General features: G+C 35.1%; 1 protein-coding gene and 1 long non-coding RNA gene across 2 annotated transcripts in view; one reads left to right on the top strand and one right to left on the bottom strand.

Annotated features, from left to right (window-relative positions):
* Nucleotides 1-16,036, bottom strand: part of LOC138702288 (uncharacterized) — a 43,885-nt gene extending 27,849 nt beyond the window's left edge. Inside the window, exons 1-2 of the mRNA XM_069829871.1 lie at nt 15,797-16,036; nt 11,309-11,499 (exon numbers count right to left, since the gene is read on the bottom strand). Coding sequence (XP_069685972.1) covers nt 11,309-11,499; nt 15,797-16,004 — 399 coding nt within the window. The 5' untranslated portion in view covers nt 16,005-16,036. The remainder of the gene's footprint in view (nt 1-11,308; nt 11,500-15,796) is intronic.
* Nucleotides 247-7,755, top strand: LOC138702078 (uncharacterized). The gene is made up of 2 exons (XR_011332785.1): nt 247-3,735; nt 6,850-7,755. It is a non-coding gene; the product is annotated as an uncharacterized lncRNA (long non-coding RNA).
* Nucleotides 16,037-24,627: the final 8,591 nt, after the last annotated feature.

Below are 24,627 nucleotides of genomic sequence, written 5' to 3'. Positions count from 1 at the left end.
CTACTACTACTACTAATAATAATAATAATAATAATAATAATAATAATAATAATAAAATAATAGCATAGTAATACTACTACTAATAATAATAATAATAATAATAATAGCATAGTAATACTACTACTACTAATAATAATAATAATAATAATAATAATAATAAAAATAATAGCATAGTAATACTACTACTAATAATAATAATAATAAAAATAATAATAATAATAGCATAGTAATACTACTACTACTAATAATAATAATAATAATAATAATAATAATAATAATAATAAAAATAATAATAATAATAATAATAAAAAGAAGAACGAATGATGCTGAAACTGATCAGGGAGAGAAAAAGGAACTGGTTGGGCCAATGGTTGAGAAGAAACTGCCTACTGAAGGATGCACTGGAAGTAATGGTGAACGGGAGAAGAGTTCGAGGCAGAAGAAAATATCAGGTGATAGACGACACTAAGATATATGGTTCATATGCGGAGACAAAGAGGAAAGCAGAAAATAGGAAAGATAGTAGAATGCTGGGTTTTCTGTGAACGGCCTGCCATATAATAATAATAATAATAATAATAATAATAATAATAATAATAATAATAATAATAATCATAATAATAATAATAATAATTCTTTATTTATACTGTCAGAGTTAAGGCCATAGGGCCTTCTCTTACACTCTACCAGGTCACAAAGTATACAAGCAGTGAAAATTTAACAAAAATTTAAAGAACAAAATACTAACATATTACAAAAATAATAATAATAATAATAATAATAATAATAATAATAGCATAATAAAATCGACACTAACAACATAAAAATAATACCATAATAGAAAAAAAGAAAGTAAAATACATTAGAATACAGTAAAAGCAACTCATTTAGTACCAATGGTTAATATGGAAAACGTAAGGTAGAATATTACAAAATGGAATGTAATAAAATAATAATAAAAAAGAAAAGAAATACGAAAATTAAATAAAATTCACAATAAAAAGGGTATAATAATAAATTCATCTGGTGATCAAGAGAACAAAAAAGGAGAAAGGAAGGAAAAACAATATAATATATATTTTTTACAAAACTATCGCAGAGAAAAGGGTTTACAACTGAATGGAATCTGAAGAAGAAGAAGAAGAAGAAGAAGAAGAAGAAGAAGAAAGAATGATGCTGAAACTGATCAGGAAAAGAAAATGGAATTGGTTGGGTCATTCGCTGAGAAGAAACTGCCTACTGAAGGATGCACTGGAAGGAATGGTGAACGGGAGAAAAATTCGGGACAGAAGAAGACATCAGATGATAGACGACATTAAGATGTATGGATCATATGAGGAAACAAAGAGGAAAGCAGAAAGTAGAAAAGATAGCAGAATGCTGGGTTTGCAGTGAACGACCTGCCATATAATAATAATAATAATAATAATAATAATAATAATAATAATAATAATAATAATAATAATAATAATAATAATAAGGCGTCCAGAAACTTAGTTTCGCTAGGGCCGTTTACAGGAAGAAAACACAATTTCATGGAAAGATTTATTGGAAAAGATACAGCAATTGTTGAACCATTTTTCAATATATACCCACCAGAATTGAGACATTTGTCATACCGTGGGATCAACAGAGAGGTGCAAACAGCTGTCACACACTGGTTCCGATCCCAGGCGGCAGACTTCTACGAAGCAGGGATACAAATGGCTATATATGAGTATTAAATTTTATGTAATGTATTTTTTCACAAATGAGTGTTTTAGAGACTATTTTTTAAATAAATTCAATTTACGACTAATTGCAATCAGAGTTTAGTGTAAATCAAAAACCTTGTGCACCAGAGATTTAAAAATGCCGTCACAGTAGCCAACAAAACCATAAATTCACATTAAATTGTATGTAATATATTTTGTGCGAGATCGTGCGTATTTGCTTGCTTTCCGCACAAAACCAATACGCGGTAAGTGTGAAATACCACATTCAGTATTCCCAATGTAACACACATAACAATTTCCCTCTTCTTACCGCTTAAGCGCCACATTCATTTTACTGCTTTAGGCTTTTAACATATTATTTTTAGAGACGTTTAACATAGTAATAATTAAAAAATTGGAAACTTACCACTGCAATTTCACCTAAATTGCACTGTTAGTTATTGTTTTTAAATATTTGCAAAAATTAAGTAAAGTCTACTACTCCACAAAAGTTATTGCATTCCAGATACAAGTAACATTAAGGAAGCCGTGAAAAAATCAACAAGATTCCAGATGCCGATGTTATTACTGCAATATGTTATATAAATGATATTGTTAAAATATTAAAATGAAAAATAAATCATTACATAACCTTACCGTTTGTTTTAAGTTCGCATTTATAGACTGGGGGAAAAAAAAAGACAGACGTATATCACGGCCTGCTGGAGTATAGTAAACACAGAAAACATTTTATAGCAACAATGTTGAAGATAGATATTTTGATATTCGAAAGTTGCCGTCATTGAACAGAAACCAAGATGGAGATTTCATTGCAACTAATTAGAAATTCCTGTTTCAGGTATGTAATAAACGATCTTCGCACAAAATAATGTACGATACACGAGCGGTATGTTTTCTTTCAATTCTCGGAAATTAAAAAAGCTCAACTACGTTTCGCTTTTTCAATCTTTTCCTCGAACATGAAAACGTCAACATATCGCGCTTGTAACGCATATTACTATTTCACACGGCCTATCAAAGTATACTTTTAAAATTTTTTTTTTAACCCAGTGATTTTTCGCCATATTTAATTATATTATTTCCTTAATTGAGTTGCATAACAATAGTCTCATCGGTGTAGCTCAGGCGGTAGCGCGTCGAGAGTTTCGCTCGGGCGTGGGTTCGATTCCCGCTTGGGCTCTTTACCTGGCTACCTCGGCCTCATCTCGGCAAATATCATCTCGCTATCATCAATTCCATTAAACGCTAAATAAGCCAGTAGTTGATACAGCGTCGTTAAATAACCAAGTAAAAAAATAGAGTTTTCTTCATGTTTGGTTCTATGATAAGACAATGACGTCGGGTCTACTGGAATTTGTGATAGACGAAGATAATGTAGGTGGTAGGTTTCTGGGGTATTCCCATCTTCTCTACGTACAGTCACAGAAAACACTCAAATGTAATATCTAATTCACAAGGTATGTTTTACGCTTCCTTAGTTATTTCTCCTTTCTGCAGGGAATTTGACCTCTTGTCTTGTTACACATGACAAGCGTGGGTAAGAGAAAAACTGTTCCAGTGACCAAACACAGAACCATCAAGGTGTGTGCGAGGCATTGAGATAAATCTGCCGGCAACCTTAACCTCGAGACTAAACTGTTCAGGATGACAAGCCTCGTATTGAAACGGGATTGCTTTGTGCAAAGAGATGCCAGTAGAACTGTTGGAAGAGTCCCAAGGTCGACTTTGTTACGAAGATCTGTGTGTCCAGCCTCCTAGCTTCCTAGCAGTGAGGGTTTGTAATTAACACCCACTTCAGTCTACTCTAACTGCATGCACGTTGAGCGAACAGTGGAAAGTTCCTATTTCTGTAATCAGGTATCGTTTTTATACTCATGTTCGCCTGTAATTTTCCTTCAAAGAGGTTAAACACGTACTAACTACTGCACCTGCCATTCCTGAAGACAGGCGTAAGAGTAAATTCCAGTGATCCTTGGCTTGACTTTTTAGATCTGGACCCAGGATGGGTTCGTACATTCAGGTACGCTTTGCCCCTATTCATTCATTCATATTTTTCTGTCCAAGGACAAGTCCTTCGTTGCAAACCCAGCATTCTCCACTCTTTTCTATTTTCTGCCTTTCTCTTTGTCTCCGCATATGATTCATATAATATCTTAATGTTGTCTATCATCTGATATCTTCTTCTACCCCGAACTCTTCTCCCGTTCACCATTCCTTCCAGTGAATCCTTCAGAAGGCAGTTTATTCTCAGCCAGTGACCCAGATAATTCCTTTTCCTCTCTCTGATCGCTTTCAGAATCATTCTTTCTTCACCCACTCTTTCCAACACAGCATCATTTCTTATTCTGTCTGTCCACTTCACACGTTCCATTCTTCTCCATATCCACATTTCAAATGTTTATATTAGCTTCTTTTCACTTCGTCGTAATGTCCATGTTTCTGCCCCATATAATGCCACACTCCACACAAAGAACTTCACTAGTTTCTTCCTTAGTTCCTTCTCCAAAGGTCCGCAGAAGATGTTCCTTTTCCTTTTAAAAGATTCCGTTGCCATTGCTATCCTCCTTTTGACTTCCTGGCAGCAGCTCATGTTACTGCTTATAGTACACCCCAAGTATGTGAAGCTGTCCACTTCCTATACTACCTCGTTTAGAATTCGCACATTTACTTTCTTTATTTTTCTTTCTATAACCATGTTTTTCGTCTTGTTTGCATTAATTTATCTTCACCTCATACTGCTCACAGCTGTCATTTAGCTCCAGTAGCATATCCCTCCAGATATGGAGGGTAGCTGCGAATATATTGAATAAGCAGTCGTGGACAGCCGATAGGGGTGGTCCTCCAGCTTGGGGGTTGAGGGAAGAGCTAAGATCCCATCACCGTAAAAAACAGTTTGTTACGAAACCATACAATAAGACTTACTTTGAGAGAGGAACAGAAATTAAGGGTGTTTGAGAATAAGGTTCTTAGGAAAATATTTGGGGCTAAGAGGGATGAAGTTACAGGAGAATGGAGAAAGTTACACAACGCAGACTGCACGCATTGTATTCTTCACCTGACATAATTAGGAACATTAAATCCAGACGTTTGAGATGGGCAGGGCTTGTAGCACGTATAGGCGAATCTAGAAATGCATCTAAAATGTTAGATAGGATGCCGGAGGAAAAAAGACCTTCGGGGAAGCCGAGACGTAGGTAGGAGGATAATATTGAAATGGATTTGAGGGAGGTGGGATATGATGGTAGAGACTAGATTAATCTTGCACAGAATAGGGACGGATGGCGGGCTTATTTGAGGGCGGTAATGAACCTCCGGGTTCCTTAAAAGACATAAGTAAGTAAGCAAGCATATCCCTTAGTATCATCTCCTCTTCTGCTAACAACGCCATATCATCAACAAATCTTATGCATTTTATTCTTCTTCCTCCTACTATCACCTCTCCCATGTTCTCAAAATAGTTCTTCACTAAATCCTCCAAGTAGATGTTGAATAACATGCGATAATTGTCCAAATCCAACAGTGGCCTGGTTGGCATTTGTGAACCCGATGCAGACAGATGCGCCATCCTGCCTCTACCCCCATCCTGGCAGATCCCGTTTCGCGGACGAGTAGTCGGATAATCCCCAGGGACCCGGAATTCTAAGTCCATTCTATATCAGTATCGGAAACTCGTTCTACTTCACCCCCGCCTATTTTTACTACTGCTTTTCCTCTTTGTCCTGAGAGTATAGTATAGTGTACTATACTTCATACATGGTTATGATATAAGATGTATGTGCAGAGATCTGAAGTATAACATAATATACCTCCATTTGTGCCCTAACTGTAACCTGCAGAATTTATTTAAGCATTTCTCCTCATTTCAATGACTACTTTTGAAGTGTAACATTATATTGAACTTTAAAAATAAAGTAAAAAATGCCTCAGGACACAGGAGGATATGAAATGAAGGGAGGTGGAGAGTGTTGATGGAATGATAGAGGGAAACGTGAGTAACACAAGAAAAAACCACAACAAATTCCATTTCGGTCTGGCCGGGGATCAAACAGAACACTTGTGCAACAGACGTAACATCCAGGGATTCTGTTACTTGTTCCTGGAAGCGTCCGCCTTATATGCTACTAATGCTACTGTCTGTCGGAAGACAATGTAAGAAAATCTTTGATGTTTCTAGAAGACCTATGGTTAAACATCTAGCATATTTTAGCATTCATTTATTCAGCCTAACGGCTCGCTTAACCTAACTAGTTACAACTGCATTGCTCACAATTTTCTATGTTACGGCTTGCTTCAAAGTCTTGCTTCAGATGTTTCTCTACGGCACTCTACCTCCCAGATTCATAATCCATTCTCTACCATCATATCCCACCTCCCCCAAATCCATTTTAATATTATCTTCCCAACTACGTCTCGGCCTCCCCAAAGGTCTTTTTCCCTCGGGCCTCCCAACTAACAATCTATATGCATTTCTGGATTCGCCCATACGTGCTACATGCCCTGACCATCTCAAACGTCTGGATTTAATGTTCCTAATTATGCCAGGTGAAGAATACAATGCGTGCAGTTCTATGTTATGTAACTTTCTCCATTCTCCTGTAACTTCATCCCGCTTAGCCCCAAATATTTTCCTAAGAATCTTATTCTCAAACACCCGTAGTCTCTGTTCCTCTCTGAGAGTCCAAGTTTCACAACCATACAGAACAACCGGTAATATAACTGTTTTATAAATTCTAACTTTCAGATTTTTCGACAGCAGACTGGTTGATAAAAGCTTCTCAACCGAATAATAACAGGCATTTCCCATCTTATTTGAAGGATTTGTAACAAGCTGTTTTTTATGGTGAAGGGTTGTTAGCCCTTCGCCCAACCCCCAAAATTTAATGTTAAGTCCGTATTTTGGCTTTTCTCTTCAAAATTTCTCTAGAGTCCTTCAACGAAATAGTGACCCATGGAATGAAACAAAAAACCTACTTCCTTAGAGCTGACGTACCTTTCACCCGTAGCCCGAAACCTCCTTACAGAAATTGCACCACCACCACCACCACCACCACCACCACCACCACCACCACCTTTGATTTCTTACTGTAAAATTAAAGATGTTTATCGAACTAACGATGTTCGTTTTCTGTTTCAGGTTCATCAGCGATGTCCTTCTACTGTAACGGGTCATTACGCTATGCCAAATTCGTGGTACTGACTATAGTACACCCCTTGACACGGAAAATTGTCGCTCTCCTGTAGATTGAATTTATCTGAGTGTCGTTTGGATTAACGCGCTATTCACAGTCAAAAAAAAAAAAAAAAAAAAAAAAAAAAAATCAAATCAAATCATAGGACCAACGGGTTTGTATGTCATTTAGCGACATATTCCCTAGAAGTTTTTATGGCTTAGCGGTAGATCTCTTTCTTCTCGTTACGAAGACCGGGCTTCAAATCTCTCTAATGTAAAACGCACCCGTGTGTGTAAACACGTGTTCATGATGATTCCCGTGTTATCCCCAAGTGGGACTTAATCTCTGAACAGCGACCAATTTTTCGTGTCAAAGTGTGTACATCTGAAAATGTAATCTTGTTACTTTCATAACAAAAGAAGAAGAAGAAGAAGAAGAAGAAAACTATGTACGAGTACAGTACATACTGTGGTTCAAGAGAAAAATTAAATATTTTAGCGGGTGATAGGCCTATTATGAACTATTCTGATTAAAAATTTCGCATAAACATATTGTGTCCAATGTCCGATTACAGAGCTTATTTCCGAATAAATTCTGAGCAAGAAATGTCATATAAACATTTGTCCTAATCTCAATATTTTCAGAGTTACACTAATTTGAATTTGTTTATAAAATACCTTTTTCTTTGGGTTTAAGGGTAAAATAATGTTACAAATAGAGAATGAACTATTCAGAAGTTCCTTAAAAGCCATTTGTAAGTAAGTATATAAAATCAAAAACTTGTGTTTTACCATGCATTTTAAGAACTAGTGCTGTTGCTGTTGATTAAATAAAGACATTGAATTATTAAACATTCTCGTCTTTTTGTACACTGTTGTCTTGTTTTTTTCCTTAATCAAAGTCCTTTCACGTCGTCTCAAAAATATTCCTCAACCTAAGAAAAAAAAAACTTATTATCCTGATTTTGTTCCCACATCTGCATCATACATTGACTTATATTTATAATATTAAACCTTACATCACACATGTCGTTATACTGGTGTATAACTGAATACGGAAAAAAGTGTTTAATTATTTTAAGATATAAAAGACTGGTATGGTTCCATTTATTAATGAATTTCACAGAAATGCTGACTTAATTAGAATTAGAAAACAAATGAACAAAAATTAATGTATGTCAACAGGATTATTATTTTAATACAATGATCCAACATAACTTATTACAGATCCTATGGTTTGTTTTAAAGACTCAGAATTACTTTCCTCTATGTTTGTAAATTCCTTTATTCTACTGGCTGCTATACTATTTTCGCTGTAAGAAAAATCCTAATCTAAACATAAGCACGTTACTGTCATACCCGTGATTGGCTCCCAGTCGATACACTTACATGACGCAGGAAAATATAGTTCGTATTTGGAAACCATAATCTTGTGTTATTTGGAAATAAAAAATTGAATTGTAGTTGTTAAATACGATGAAACATTTAACTTCACTCATGTGTAAAACGCTGAGTAAAAGAAAACCTACTTTTATATTTTGTTATGTACTATGAACGCGGATGAATACCAACAGTAATACCGAGGTAGTCTGTTCTTGTAACAAGCTGGCGTCACTTGAGCTCGTAGATGCTGACGTAAGCACGTAGTACCGAAGTATGGCTTCTGTATCCTCAACTGTCCATTGTGAAGACATAAGATTTGAAAATATTTTAATTGTAGTAATTATAAAGTAAATGTTTCCTCAGCAAACGAATGCATAGTAGTGAGGTTAGGCCTACTTGACGAGTAACGGGAAATGTTTAACATGAAACAGAATGTACAGCAGTAGGAGGGAACACGTACTGAGAATCTATGGCGCCAAACAGCAGCCAATGAAGCCTCACTTCAATCACGTGCTATTGTTTACATTAGGATTTTTCTTACAGTGAAAAGATTATAGTTTCATTTCTCTTTCAGTAGACGGTTACTATCAATTCTCTCGGAATGTTGATTACAAATTAGTGCTCTTTAGTATTTCATCATTTCTACATGAAGGTACTCAATTCTTAGTTCGGCCCTCGTTTTTTATTTTTCCACTTCGGATTTCTTTTACTGCATGTAAATTTTTCTTTGAAACAGGAGTCTAAAGCTGCACTTTTTTCTAGTATTATTTAATTTCTCACATAAAAAGAAAAAAAAATTGATTGAAGATCATTTCAAATCCTCGTCGACAGTAGACGGTATGAATGTTCTTCCATACGGCTGTAATTTTATCACTGACGCATAATTAATTAGTCACGTATCAAAGTCAAGGAATGAACGATGAGTAAAGTCCTCGATAATTCGTGGAGAAAGAAAAAAGGTAGACTGATGGGTAGAGAGATGCATAAGAAAACAGATTATATAGATTAATATAAATATAGATTAGATCATGGGTGTCCAAACGCCTATAGAACCAGGAGATATTGCACGTCAAGCATGCTCTGCTAAGGTCAATAACTTCCCATATAAAATAGGAAAAACGACCTTAAAGAATATGCGCTGAGGGTTGCTTAAGCCAGGGGTTACCTCGTACGAGATACTATTGGACGTCTATGGATTAGATAGATAACATAGATCAGACAGACGAACGGACAGACAGGGAGGCAGGAGCATAAATAGGCAGGATGAACTGTAAGTAACATCATTACCTAATTTCAGGGGGTTATTCTTTGAGATATTTCAAACAAAAAGTTACATACCATTTTGCTCCTTTTTACTTCCTTTTCAAGATAAAAATTGCTTCATATGAAATATTTCATAGCGTGTTTTGGAAAGCCATTGATTCAATTCCCAATATGCTCAGTCAATTTAAGAGAGGATAGTATTATGAGAATAAATGACTGAACAAATGTAACTTTTCGTTCTCCAAAGGATCAAATTTATGCATATTTAAAGTAGAAAACTAAAATTCTTTCAATCATTTATTATCATAATACACTGCTTTCTTAAACTGACTGAGTATATTGAGAATTAAATCAATGGCTTTCCCAAAACACACTATGAAATATTTCATATGAAACAATTTTTATCTCGAAAAGGAAGCAAAAACGAAAAAAAAAAATTGTATTAATTTTTTTTTTTGTTTGAAATATCTCAAAGAATAACCCCCTGAAATTAATGACAATACTTACACTTTAACACTTATATCTAGGTAATTGTCATTGTCTCAATGTAACACGTGCTGTGCTGATCATACTAATTGTACTATTCCTTTAGTTGTGAGATTATATTCATATATATTAATTCTTTTTTTTTTAGTTAATACTGTATACTAGATGTATTTTCCTGTTTGTGATTATGTATTCAATCTCTTTTTTATTATATATATTTTTTATTATTGTTATTTTAAAGTTAATACTGATTGTGTATACGTAATCAATCTCTCTTTTTTACTTAATTATGTTTATTATTATTTTTAAGTTAATATTTGTATACCGGTATGTATTTTTTTGTATGTGATTTGATCCTGGTTGAGTGGAAGAGAAGGCCTCATGGCCTTAACTCTGCCAGGGAAAATAAAACTATTATTATTATTATTATTATTATTATTATTATTATTATTATTATTACACTTCACCCTATATAAATAAGAGGAAGTCAAAAAAGGTTAAGTAGGCCTACGAACCAGGTACTTCCACGAAAAACTAGATATAATTTGCTGTTAAAATAAAGACAATTAAAAACAACACTATTATTCGTGTTATAGCACAAATAAAGACTTTCCAAAGAAAACTTAAAATTCGCGAAAATTCGCGTGAAAAATATTGTCATACATGAATTATATCAAACACTAACTTGTACAGTCTTAGAAAAAAGTTTTCTCGCACAGACACTGTACAAGTCTCAGAAAGAAGGCAGTGCGCATGATCAGAGGACGAGCAACCTGGTTCACAAGAGAACGACTAGTTGATGAAATTAGTTTTGTTTCGTTGTATGTCTGAACAAGTGCACTGCCTCTTTCTGGGATTTATAAAGTATGTGTGCAACAAAACTTTTTCTAAGACTGTACACAACTTAACCACAACTAAATATCATTTTTCGCGTTTATCGTTAACACAAAAAACGAATCAAAAAACAAAAAAGGCCCTGCTTATTGGATAAAAGGGCAATGGCTATTCCCAACTGTTTTTGTGAAATTGAGTTGTACTTAATAATAAAAGTAACAAGAATGGCATCATTTTTCCCTTTTTATTTTAGAGACAGTTGAAATCAAGGAAGTTCCAGAGGGGTAATCGGTATATTCAAAAGACAAAAACTTAAATAAAAAATTAACAACTTTATTCATAGTAAGCGTTACAAATATATATTAAACTTATTCACATCAAGTCTTGTCAATGAACTGATTTTTCTTTGGATAAATCTTGAACAGATGTTTGTGCGTTGGCAGATCCATGTAGATTACTTGGAGACGAGTCTCGTCAGCTCGTCGTGGTACTTGGTGACGTACACGTTCTCAGGATCGTACTTGGCTGACAGCTGCTTCCACGTGTCCGGCTTGTTCTTGTACAAGTGCTTGATAACCTTCTCCGCGCCTGCCCTCTGCTTCTCAGTACATTTCGAGCACTCGTGTTGCAGGGCGTCGGACAAATGTTCTGAAAGTAAACATTAAGTTTCATAGTTACAATTTTATTCCTAATTCTCAATTTTAGAGTTTATTCATGGGTTGTGCTATTAAAATATGATAAACACAAGGCATTGTCAGTGAAAGTAACACGACAAAGCTGACTACTCAAAGAAAACTAGATTTGTAGTCGTTTATTTCACTGTACTGTAGGTCGGATATCGAAGTGCTGTCCGTTTAGTAAGAATGACTGATTATCTATCTATTAGTCTCTCTTGAGAGAAAGGACATGGGCTGAGACTGTCCTCACATATACAGGGTGTATCTAAATTGGTGTCAAATATTTCGGGGACGTGTTCCTAACATCAAAACAATTAAAAAAGTTAATAAGCACATGGGTCTGAAAACCATTCGTTAGGGAGTTATTAAAGGATTTGTCCCTTCATTGACCGCTGATTGTTTGGGGGTTTTTTGTTTGTTTGTATTTTGTAGAGCAAAGAAATCAGAAGAAAATGTATTCTGTGAGTGAACAGAACGAAATGATTTGCATAATTTAATTGATGATGTGCTTCTAGACGTCATCCAGCGAATGTGTTTTAACACTATGATGCTCCAGCTCATTTCAGCCTGATAGTTCGTAATTTTTTAATGATCGATTTCCCCAAAGATGTATTGGTCGAAGGGGATTCATTGCATGGCCTGCTCGATCGCCCGATTTGATTCCAATGGATTTCTTCGTCTGGGGGCATTAAAGTCCCTGGTTTATGCGACTCCTGTACTTAATGTTGATATTCTGAGAGCGTGTCCAAACTGGATTTCACGAAATACGAAACACTCCAGGAATTTTCAACAGAGCACGCCAGAGCATGTAACGCAGGTTTAGGGGACACATCGAAGCAGGAGGAAGCCACTTCGAGCAATTTTTGTAACATTAAATTTTGTCTTGTAACTCTGAAATAAATTATTTTGAGACTAATGTTCATATGAACCTTTTGTAATGTTTTTGTGTTACGAACACATCCGCGAAATATTTGACACCAATTTAGATACACCCTGTAGATCGCTAAGGTGGGCTCATTTTACTACCCAGAATGGAATGATATGTATGCCCTAAAGCCCCCCATACAACAAATTTCCCTAGGTTCGCTCCCGAACTCCCCTACAGCTTATAGAATCCCTTTATGCCTTTCCACGTAAGCATCCCCGAGGTCCCTCAACATCTATCCCACGAGCTCAAGGGAGATCCCACTGTACACAGCACTACCACCAGCAGCTAATGACCACATACCATGGAAATTCAAGTTCGGTGGTGACCGCAGGCCGATTCTACATCGGAGCAAGCCAGAGATGGAAGAAAGAAATGGAGATGATGATGACTTCAATTTTTTGAGGAAAAACCTGACCAACAGATTAGACTAAATTTATTCTACTGACTGACTGAAGTCACTGATTTATTGACTGAACTAATACTGAGCGAATGGAATTACTGACCTCTTGGAGGGACTTAATTGATTTCAAAGATAGATCAACTGGGCGAACCATATTGTTTTACAGATTCTGTGTTTGTAATTTGAATATTCTAACAGTGAAACATCTCACATATTTAAACATTCTCTAAACCGTATCTAAATAACTGAAATACCCCCAAACCTGGGGCCCATAATGCCTCTGAGTCTCTGCAGCAAACATAGGCCTACATAGACAATATGAACTAACGTAAGACCAATCTTTCACTGTGTGTAACATAAGGCTAGAACAAATACACAAAAAGGCAAAAAAAAATTATAATTTTAAGAAACCTAAAAAATTAAATATAAGAACTCTATATTTTTCACATTCTTAAGTTAAGGGAAAAGACAGATTTTTGCAACTACTGCATTTAGAAAACAGATAAAAAACGATTTCATGTATAAATTCACTCCACCCTACTCCACACCTTCCAGGAGAAAAGAAAGACTCAAATCTCCTGGATGAAGGAAGTCCAAGAACTGAAACAATGAGGAATCAGGGACGAAGAACTACCAAACAGAGAAGTGTTAAAGAAGGAAGTTGAGGAGGTGAAGGACCTGGTTGAAGTAGGGTAGATCCTGATGAACGAAATCTCTTCTGAAATAATTTTCTGTCGCCCAATTTCTATAATCTTTTCGCTGTAAGAAAAATCCTAATATAAACAATAGCACGTGACTGAAGTGAGGCTTCATTGGCCGCTGTTTGGCGCCGTAGATTCTCAGTACGTGTTCCCGCCTACTGTTGTACATTCTGTTTCATGTTAAACATTTCCCGTTACTCGTCAAGTAGGCCCAACCTCACTACTATGCATTCGTTTGCTTAGGAAACATTTACTTTATAACTACTGTAATTAAAACTCGCATAATTTATTATATACATTTAAGACTATTTGTTTTTCTCGTGCTTATGGGAATAACTGCAAGCTCAAGTGACGCCAGGTTGTTACAAGAACAGACTACCTCGGTGTTACTGTTTGTATTGATCTGCGTTCATAGTACATAACAAAATATAAAAGTAGCTTTTCTTTTACATATCGTTTTACATATGAGTGAAGTTATATGTTTCGTTGTATTTAACAACTAGAATTCAATTTTTTATTTTCAAATAATACAAGATTATGGTTTCCAAATACGGACTACATTTTCCTGCGTCGTGTAAGTGTTTCGACTGGGAGCCAATCACGGGCATGACAGCCACGTGCTTGTGTTTGCATTAGGATTTTTCTTACAGCGAAAACAGTATAGTAAGAATTCTCGCTTTCCACTGAAGAAGCTTTACGCTCTCCATCATCTCTCCAAGTACAATAATAATCGCTTTCGAAATAATCAGCTGTGAGTAATTGTTTTACTAACCCTACCAATCATTGGTTTTCTCCTTTAACAGCTCAAACATGCCCGGTTCGGGATTACTGCGATCAATCTCCTCTTTAAGTCCGAACGATGGGTTAGGTGTAACTTTAACCCTTGGGTACAAAAACCGGCATTGATGCACGTTGCCATGAATATAATTTCAGTCCACACCTGTGGAGTAACGGTTAGCGCGTCTGACCGCGAAACCAGGTGGCCCAGATTCGATTCCTTGTCGAGACAATTTACCTGGCTGAGGTTTTTACCGAAGTTTCCCCTCAACCCAATATGAGCAAATGCTGGGTATCTATCGGTGCTGGACCCCGGACTCATTTCACCGGCATTATCATCTTCATCCCATTCAGAAGCTAAATAGCCTAAGATGTTGATAAAGCGTCGTAAAATAATCTACTTAAAAATCCATTTATCTATCTACTTAAAGATTTACTCTGTTATGGATGTTAATGGACCTCTTCTTCATAATTACGTTTATATCTACGGGACAAGTTACCTGCTGCAAATCAAGCTTTCAGGTATAACTCCCTGTAAAGTTGATTCGAATAATTTCGAGGGAAAAATTGTTCCGGGGCCAGGCATCGAACCCGGCAGCTTTGGTTTAACGTACCAACGCTCTACCACCTGAGCTACCCGGGAACTCTACCAGACACCGATCCAATTTTTCCCTCTATATCCGCAGACCTCAAAGTGGGCTGACAACCGTCAAGCAACCAACGTTGAGTGCACACTAACTCTGTGTGACTTAAATTGTGGTTTTCTGTTAACGAACAGTGACGTGTATTATGCAAATCAAGATTTCAGGTATAAGTCCCTGTAAAGCTGATTTGAATAATTTCGAGGGAAAAATTGTTCCGGGGCCAGGCATCGAACCTAGGACCTTTGGTTTAACATACCAACGCTCTACCAACTGAGCTACCCGGGAACTCTACCAGATACCGATCCAATTTTTCCCTCTATATCCACAGACCTCAAAGTGGGCTGACAACCGTCAAGCAACCAACATTGAGTGCACACTAACTCTGTGTGACTTAAATTGTGGTTTTCTGTTAACGAACAGTGACATGTATTATGTAAATCAAGCTTTCAGGTATAACTCTCTGTAAAGTTCATTTGAATAATTTCGAGGGAAAGATTGTTCCGGGGCCAGGCATCGAACCCGGGACCTTTAGTTTAACGTACCTACGCTCTACCACCTGAGCTACCCAGGAACTCTACCACACACCGATCCAATTTTTCCCTCGAAATTATTCAAGTTGCCTGCTAATCGATCACATGTACTGCTAAGGGCAGAAGATCTCTTAACTTACTATAAAGGACACAGGATCTTCCGAGGATAGAATTTCTGTCCCTTAGGGAGCATGTGAGAGATGACTTACGTGAGAATCCAAATTGTTAAGAAAGTTAATCGTCACTTCTAAGACTGAATAAAATTTCAAAGAAATGAATAATAATTACCTTTAAGCTCAGCCGCTTCCGGGGTGCACTTGCCCTTTTCCAGGAGGCACTTCACGTAGTTATCGACTAGGCGGTCACTGGCGATGACTTCATCCACATCCACGCTGTCGTACTTGTCTGTGTACTTATCATCAGCCCTTGGGAGCCTGGCAGCTTCCGCCAGGACCAGGGTCGCTACCAGCACAACGGCTACAACGAACTTCTGCATCTTAGCGGTGGTGATATCGGGGTTGTATGCAACGCACTCTGCTGACATCGACTTCTGGTCCAGCACATATATAGCACTTAAAACAAGCTGTCTGTGACGTCAGGGCAAAATTTCGTCGAAGTGGGGAAATAACGTCTGTTATTGCCCTTGAGGTTGCGTGTGTCAACTCACAATCTGATTCTGTGCGGGACGCGAAAATTTCACACGGCGCTGCGCGCAATGTCCGTGACTTCATCAAGCATTCACTGTTAGGAGCGGAATATTAATGACTGATGACTTCATTCTGATTGACAGATGCATTCTAAGTTCAAACAGAACGCCATGAATCACCGTTTCACATCTTATTGCTAAATTTATTTATGAAAAGTATCCATACCCTATCGAGGTTCGTAATATATCCATATTCGGTATTTGGACCGCATATCATAGAATATCTAAAAATAACTACCGTAAACAAATGCGCTCTTTGCAGTAAACGTCACAGCTTATTCTCCGAGGCTCGACTGTCACCTGTTCCTGTAAAATTAAGTCGAATTCTTCTAGTTTAAAACTACTTTCTCAATAAATTACTAAATTAATAAAATGATTAATAAATAAGAGAATAAATGGATTAGATAGATGGATAGATGAAATAGTTATGATAGATATGGTAGATATGACAGATATTGTTTATTTATTTGTTTTTTTTTATTTTATTTTGCTAATAATGTAACATAAAATATAATACATACAGAAAAACTTTAGCTCGCCCCTGAAAGAGTAGAACTCGTGCTCAGGGACGGATTCTTGAATTGAATTAAGAATTATATAATATAGATATTGCACGATAGATAGGATAGATATGACAGGATAGATAGCATAGATATGGTAGATATGACAGACATTACAGGATAGATAGAATAGATATGATAGATATGACATATTACAGGATAGATAGGATAGATAGCATAGTATGATAGATGTGACAGGATAGATAGGATAGGTAACATAAATATGGTAGATATGACAGATATGACAGGTTAGATAGCATACATATGACATATATGACAGGATAGATAGCATAGATATGGTATATATGACAGATATGACAGGATAGATAGCATATACATGGTAGATATGACAGGATAGATACCATAGATGTGACAGATATGACAGGATAGATAGCATAAATATGGTAGATATGACAGATATTACAGGATAGGATAGATAGCATAGATATGACATATATTACAGGATAGATAGGACAGATAGCCTAGATATGGTAGATATGACAGGATAGATAGCACAGATGTTAGATATGACAGGTATGACAAGATAGATAGCATAGATATGGTATATATGTCAGATATGAAAGGATAGATAACATATATGACAGATATGAAGGGATAGATAGGATAATTAGCATACATATGATAGATATGACATATGACAGCATAGTAAGATAGATAGCATAGATATGACAGATAGGACAGATGAAAGGGATAAAAGTGACGGACAGACAGACCACAGGTAGATAGACAGACAGATGGTTTATTCTTACTTATTTATTTGCTTTTAAATTATTTTATATGTAAGTTTTTGCGTGGTTTATAAATTAGCAGCTCCTACTTGTTCTACACATTTCCTTAACTGGAATATTTAATTGATGTTAAATAATTATTACATTAATTAATTAATTATTATTAATTATTAATTATTGATTTTCTAATAATTAAGCAGGCAGGCAGGCAGGCAGGCAGACAATCTATCAAAGGTACAGAAGTGATCTTGCATAATATTGTAGATATAATATGCATAAATACACACAAAAATTTTCATCAAGGAATGTTGGATAGTCTTTGAGTTGTGTGTGAAACGCTTCATCACTGCACAGTGAACTGAATTTTGGGGAGAAAAAAAAAAAGTAAATAATTTTTTTTAAATCGTGAAAATATTTTTTTCACATAGCAGGAGGACAGTGTGTTATGCATACTAATTTTCATTATTGTACAAGATACAGTAATTGAGGAAAAAAATGTTGAATATTTCCAAAATTTTACTGCTGTAAGCTGTACCTAACCCCTTAACTGTACCTTTTCGTCCCTTTCAATCTGGAGAATTATTTCACTTTCACTCTGTATATAAATAAATTTAAATGTTTGCTCCTTAGAGGAAAGTATTGATTCTAAAATATATTTCTAGTGTCGATATCAAAATATTGTTCCCGAAAACATATAATAATAATAATAATAATAATAATAATAATAATAATAATAATAATAATAATAATAATAATAATAATAATAATAATAATAATAATGATTTATTTTAGCTGGCAGAGTTAAGGCCGTAAGGCCTTCTCTTCCACTCAACCAGCAAAAAGTGTATATACATATGCATGAACTTACAAAGAATTCAACAATTTGATTTAGATGAGAGTTACATGTATACAAGAGTTATTTACGAATTAAACAACAAAATACTGTGAACTATTAATTAAACACTGAAATAAACTGTGTAGCAGAATTAAACTAAAATACATAGAATGTTAATACATTTCAAATTATATTAGATAATAGAAAGAGATTATTATGAGACAATTTTGAAAATGCAGCACAATCAGGATGATGTCTAAAGAAAAAAAGCAACAGTGTAGTCTGTAATATTTTAAATATGCGCATTGCTTGTGAAATCTCTATTTGTGTTCCAATTGTCAGTGAGATTTCATATAGAAGCTACAGCTTTCGCAGTCAAAGAAGCGACTTCTGACGTAACTAGTGAAGCACGTGGAAGGTACAGGGCCAGAGCACGGCTCTGCAGCTAGCAGCATCTCACCGTACGCATTTATTTATTTATTTATTTATTTATTTATTTATTTATTTATCTAGTGTAGTTAAGGCCATCAGGCCTTCTCTTCCACACCACCAGAAATACAAATACAATAATAGAAACAAACAGGAAAAAATACACTATAAACAAACTAAAGCCACAAAAATATACATAGGTTGCAGCCACACAAACTTTAAATGAGTGATTAAGTATCATAATTAATTATATCCTAACTAATTAACTAACATAAACAAGAAACTTGCAATTTTAATCTAGAGTAAAAAAACCACAAATCAACACTTCTAGCAATACCTAAAAAGCATTAAATAAGACAAAATTTTCCAATTTAATTTTGAATTGTGATAAAGTCCGGCAGTCCCTGACGTCATTATTAGGCAGGTCTTACTGCTAAGTAACACCATCTTTACTTGTCTTGTAGAGCCAGCAGGAAGGGAGTGACGAATTCAGTTTCTACTGACTGTACCAAGCTCGTAGCGGATAGAAGGTAGTTCAGAAATAGACTGTCAGAATTCGGTTATTTATCTTTAATCTTTACGTAATTTCAACACAACCGAAAATATCGCTACTTTTCAGGAAACTTTTATTGTCGCTGCCACATCATGCAAACAGTAAAATTCAGCTATGCGTAGAGGAATTCCTCTACAGCTGGACACACTGTTATAATACCAAAAAGTCGACACTTTTAAGAAAGCGACTACTATAAGCTATATTGATGCTACTGTGTACACAAATTTTTACCCAAGGTACGTAAAATTGTCAGACCGTTCTGAAACTGAGTGTCACTTTTTAACAAACTTACATGAAACCATCACTTGCCTTGGCTAAAGAAGTTTAGCACATGTAACTTAATAATTAACAATAGATCCCTATTAGAAGCAACAACCAAATTTCTTGGCTTAAAAATCGATAATGTGTTAAATTGGAAAAATCATATTAAAGAAATTACCCCCAAACTAAATTCAGCATGTTTTGCTATTAGATCTATGCAAAAGATAGTAAATATCAATACCTTAAAAACAATATACTTTGCATACTTCCACTCGGTAATGAGTTTTGGAATAATATTCTGGGGAAATTTCACAGATAGTAACAATATATTCCTATTTAAAAAAGAATAATTAGAGTAATAGTAGGTGACAAATCTAGGGAATCTTGTAGAACTATTTTCAAAAAACTACAAATAATGTCCATGGCTTGTCAGTGTATCTTTTCATTAATAATATTCCTCGTATGTAATCGTGAAAACTTTGTAACTAATTCAACAGTTCATAGCATAAATACATGTAAAAAACGACTTTCATACTCCATCGGCAAGTCTATCGTGCTATCAAAAAGGAGTGCGTTATATGGCAGTAAAAATTTTTAATAGCCTCCCTATCGATATAAAAAATGAAACTCAAAACATAAGATTATTTAGGGCCAAATTAAAGAAATACCTAATTTCTCACGCCTTCTATTCTGTAGGTGAATTCATGACATTCAATAACGCTTCATGAAATTGATACTAAAACTTTGTGTTGTACTAGTAGACTATATTGTAAATTTCTTCTGTATATATTTCATCTAGACTGTGACTATAAATTAAGACTTTATAATAGTATTAAGTGTTTTGACTTGTTCCATATTCTAGTTATGAAGCAATGTATGAGTACCATGGAATGTTAATAAATACAATAGAATACAACTTGTCTCCTCATGATATTTAAGACTAAGACAGCTGAATTTTTAGATAAATTCTCTGTCACAATTGTTGATAGTAACCTGTGTAGTGATTTTGGACAAGCAGAAGATAGTTCGAAATCGTTTAACAAACACATTTATTAGTATAATTTTATTTTCGTCCGAGAAAAATATATTCTTTCCTGGCTATTAAATATATTTTAGGATGAAAATGAAATACAAATTCTATGTAAATGATATCCTTACCGCTAAGTACGTCAACAATGATCGCCCACAATCTGCACTCAAGGCGAGGTGTTATTACAAGCCAATTAACTGTACACGTACAATAAAACAATGCCAGTCCACCTTGAGCGAGTTTCAGGAAGGAAGGAATTTTATTATCTTTGAAATATACTTTACATGATTATGCCTTCAGTTAATTTTGTGCAGGAAAATGAATCATGTATGTTTATAACTCAAATCGTTTCCGGAAAATTAATAATACACCAAGAGAATGACGTCATGCAAATAGCGAACACTTCGTGACACGCAGTAACTAGGCTAATAAGTGGTTTTTGTATAATTATTCTTCTAGGCCACTCTATTATAGATTCTTTCCATCATCATATCATCAATCAATCAAATAGGATTGGAGCTATAATGAACGATTTCTAATGGTGAGCACGTTTATTTACGTATATCCCAATGCACCCATTTATGTTTATCTAAATGAGGGGTTGGAAAGCAATGGTGGATCATTAATGTTTAGGTGAGGGGTTTGGACTTTTTCCATTGCTGATTGTCACAATAAAAAATTAAGACACAACGTTTCGAAGGGTGGTTCTCCCTTCGTCTTCAGGTGGAAGGAAGGAGAGAAAAGAAAAACCCTACTGTTGGAATCGTTACGTACAGCTATTCTGTATGACTGATCAGTCATGGTAGGTTTTTTCCTTTCTCTCCTTCCTTCCACCTGAAGACGAAGGGAGAACCACCCTTCGAAACGTTGTCTCTTAATTTTTGATTGTGACAACCAGCAATGGAAAAAGCACTCATTTATCTAATATCCAGCTTAGAAGCCGATTATCCTGATTAATAAACAGTTTAATCGAATCCTCCATGCTTAATTAAAAGAAGTTTTTATTAGAAAAAGGATCATCTTCTGAAAAACTCTGGAAAAAAAAAATACTAAGAAAGAGACTATTGTCGACCTGGTTGGCGAGTTGGTATAGCGATGGGCTTCTATGCCCAAGGTTGTGGGTTCGATCCCGGGCCAGGTCGATGGCATTTAAGTGTCATGTCAGTAGACTTACTGGCATGTAAAAGAAATCCTGCAGGACAAAATTCCGGCACATCAGGCGACGCTGATATAACCTCTGCAGTTGTGAGCGTCGTTAAATAAAAAAACATAACAAACAAAAGAGACTAGTGAAGTGCTTTGTGTGGAGAATGACATTGTATTGGGGAGGGCGGAAACATAGACTTTACGACGAAGTGGAGAAAAACAACTAGAAACATTTGAAATATGGAGAAGAATGGAGCGTGTGAAGTGGACAGAGAGAATAAGAAATGAAGCTGTGCTAGAAAGAGTGGGTGAAGGAAAAATGATACTGAAACTGATCAGGAAGAGGAAAAGGAATTGGTTGGGTCACTGGCTAAGAAGAAACTGTCTACTGAAGGATGCACTGGAAGGAATGGTGAAGAGAAGAAAAGTTCTGGGTAGAAGAAGATATCAGATGATAGACGACATTAGGATATATGGATCATATTCGGAGACTAAAAGAGGAAGGCAGAAAATAGGAAGATTGAAGAATGCTGGGCAGGAGTGAGTGAGTGAGTGAGTGAGTGAGTGAGTGAGTGAGTGAGTGAGTGAGTGAGTGAGTAATTAATAAAAATTTTAGGAACGTGTTAATGTCTTCAATTTGTTTAAATACATTAGTCAAGATTTGTAAAAGACATTTTGTTGTGGGTGTGAGACTTTTTAATAAAATACCTCCTAACATTAGAAATATTAATAATAGGCCCAGTAGAGTTTAAGAAAAGAAAATTAAAAGAAATACTCTTCAGCAAAACTTTTACCAGTACAGGAATATACTGAATATAATGTTAACTAATTTATATATATTTATATATATATATATATATATAAAATAGTTCTCATTTTGTTAAAACCTATTTTAATGTTGTATTAATTAATGACTTTTTAAGTAAAGTAAACTAATTGGCGCAGGATTACTACTACAGGATATATATGATTTAACTAAATGCAACATTCCCCATGTCTGGACTAGAACTGAGAACCTCAGGTGCGACAGACAACCACAACACAGACAACGACGATCACTATGCAGAGAACTCAGCAGCTGACTGAACTACGACTGCGCCAAGCAAGAGAAAGTAAACAAAGACGCAAAACAACAGTAAATTGTGAGATATGAAGGACGGAAATAACGGCTTCAGTAAAGTTCTGCAAGAATATGGACGCAAGCTTGTAATTAAACTCTACTGAAAAACAGAATTGTAATTGCATTTGAAACTATTATCTTCCTAGACGGAGTTAAGTAGCTGTAAGTGCGTATCTGACGGCCAAGGACTGCCGGAAGACTTCTTTCTAGCCTACATCTCCGCGACGCCCTTGGGGGTTCACCCGACTTCAAGTAAACTGACGTCTTTCACTGCAAGGTTTCCCCTCCTTCTAATATCATAAACTAATCTTTTGTTTTTTTATCTATTGCCCTGTTCTATATAACTCGAAATGAACAGTCGAGAAACAAAAGAAAGATATTTGTTCAATGTCATAAACAAATGAATATGAAATAAGTGTAACCAAGGAAACCTTGTAGTGTATGTGTGCTTTGTCTTTTTAACGCTGGGCATCTTTATTATTCCAAGGTCACTAGGATGAAACGAAAAGAATTTCGCGTAAAACTGACGCATCTCCCGTCTTTGAATACTAATAATTTAGTAGGTCTGCCTCTGGCGTATTTAGAAGAAACATGTCATACGTATATAAATGAAAGAGTAAAGATTGATCTATCAAAAAATGATGTTTATTTTATCACCAACATAAAATTTTACATTATTTTCACAATAACCAGAAAAAAATATAACATTTTTCCTAATTTTGTAGATTTTCAATCGCTTGTTACGGCTAAACCATAAAACATGGATCTTGACATATTGCTAGGGAAATACGTTAACAAATGCGACCTTTTAAAAACGCAATACGTTTTGAACCGTGCTTTTAATTCCCCATTTCGATTATTGTAATTCATTATATTGTAAGTTCACTCTTAGCTGACAGAATACAATGTGTTCATAATGTGTGCATACGATTCACTTGCAATACCCGTAAATTTGACTATGTAACGCATTCTCTCATCTTATTTTCATGGATGCGTCTGAGTAACGAAGAACAATATACTGTACAAAATCTATTTAAAATCATGCATATTTCTACTCCGAATTAGCTGTTATCGCACTGTTAATTACTTATAACTCTTCGAAACCGGAATTTAGCACATCTTTCTATCCCTCAACACAGAATTTCTTCATATTCATTCTCCTACACTGTAGAATACCTCATTTTTCGAATTACTTACCTAATGACGTCAGAGATTACTGGGCATTATCATAATTCAAAATTAAATTGAAAAATTTTTATCTTAGTCCATGGTTTTTAAGTATTGTTAGATGTGTTGATTTGTCATTCTTCTCTACATTTAAAATTGTAAGTTTCTTGCTTATGTTCGTTAATAGGCCTACCTCAGCCTTGTTAATGAACTAGGCTATAATTATGATACTTAGTCTTAAATTTAGTTTCACACATTTAAAATATTATGTGTTACAGCAGCCTATATGAATTTTCGTGTGGTTTTACTTTGCATTTTAGTTTAATTTCTTTCTGTTATTGTACACGTATTTCTGGTGGTATGGAAGATAAACTCTAATGGCCTTAATTACGCCGGAATAAATAAATAAATATAATAAATAAATAAATAAATAAATAAATAAACAAATAAATAATAAGTAAGTAAGCAAGCAAGTAAATATATAAATGAATAAGTAAATAAATAAATAAGTAAATAAATAAATAAATAAGTAAATAAATAAATAAATAAATAATAAGTAAGTA

This window comes from Periplaneta americana, chromosome 6 (assembly GCF_040183065.1).
Source record: "Periplaneta americana isolate PAMFEO1 chromosome 6, P.americana_PAMFEO1_priV1, whole genome shotgun sequence".
Taxonomy (NCBI): Eukaryota; Metazoa; Arthropoda; class Insecta; order Blattodea; family Blattidae; genus Periplaneta; species Periplaneta americana.
Note: the sequence above shows the minus strand (reverse complement) of the source record. Positions and strands in the feature narration are given on the sequence as shown.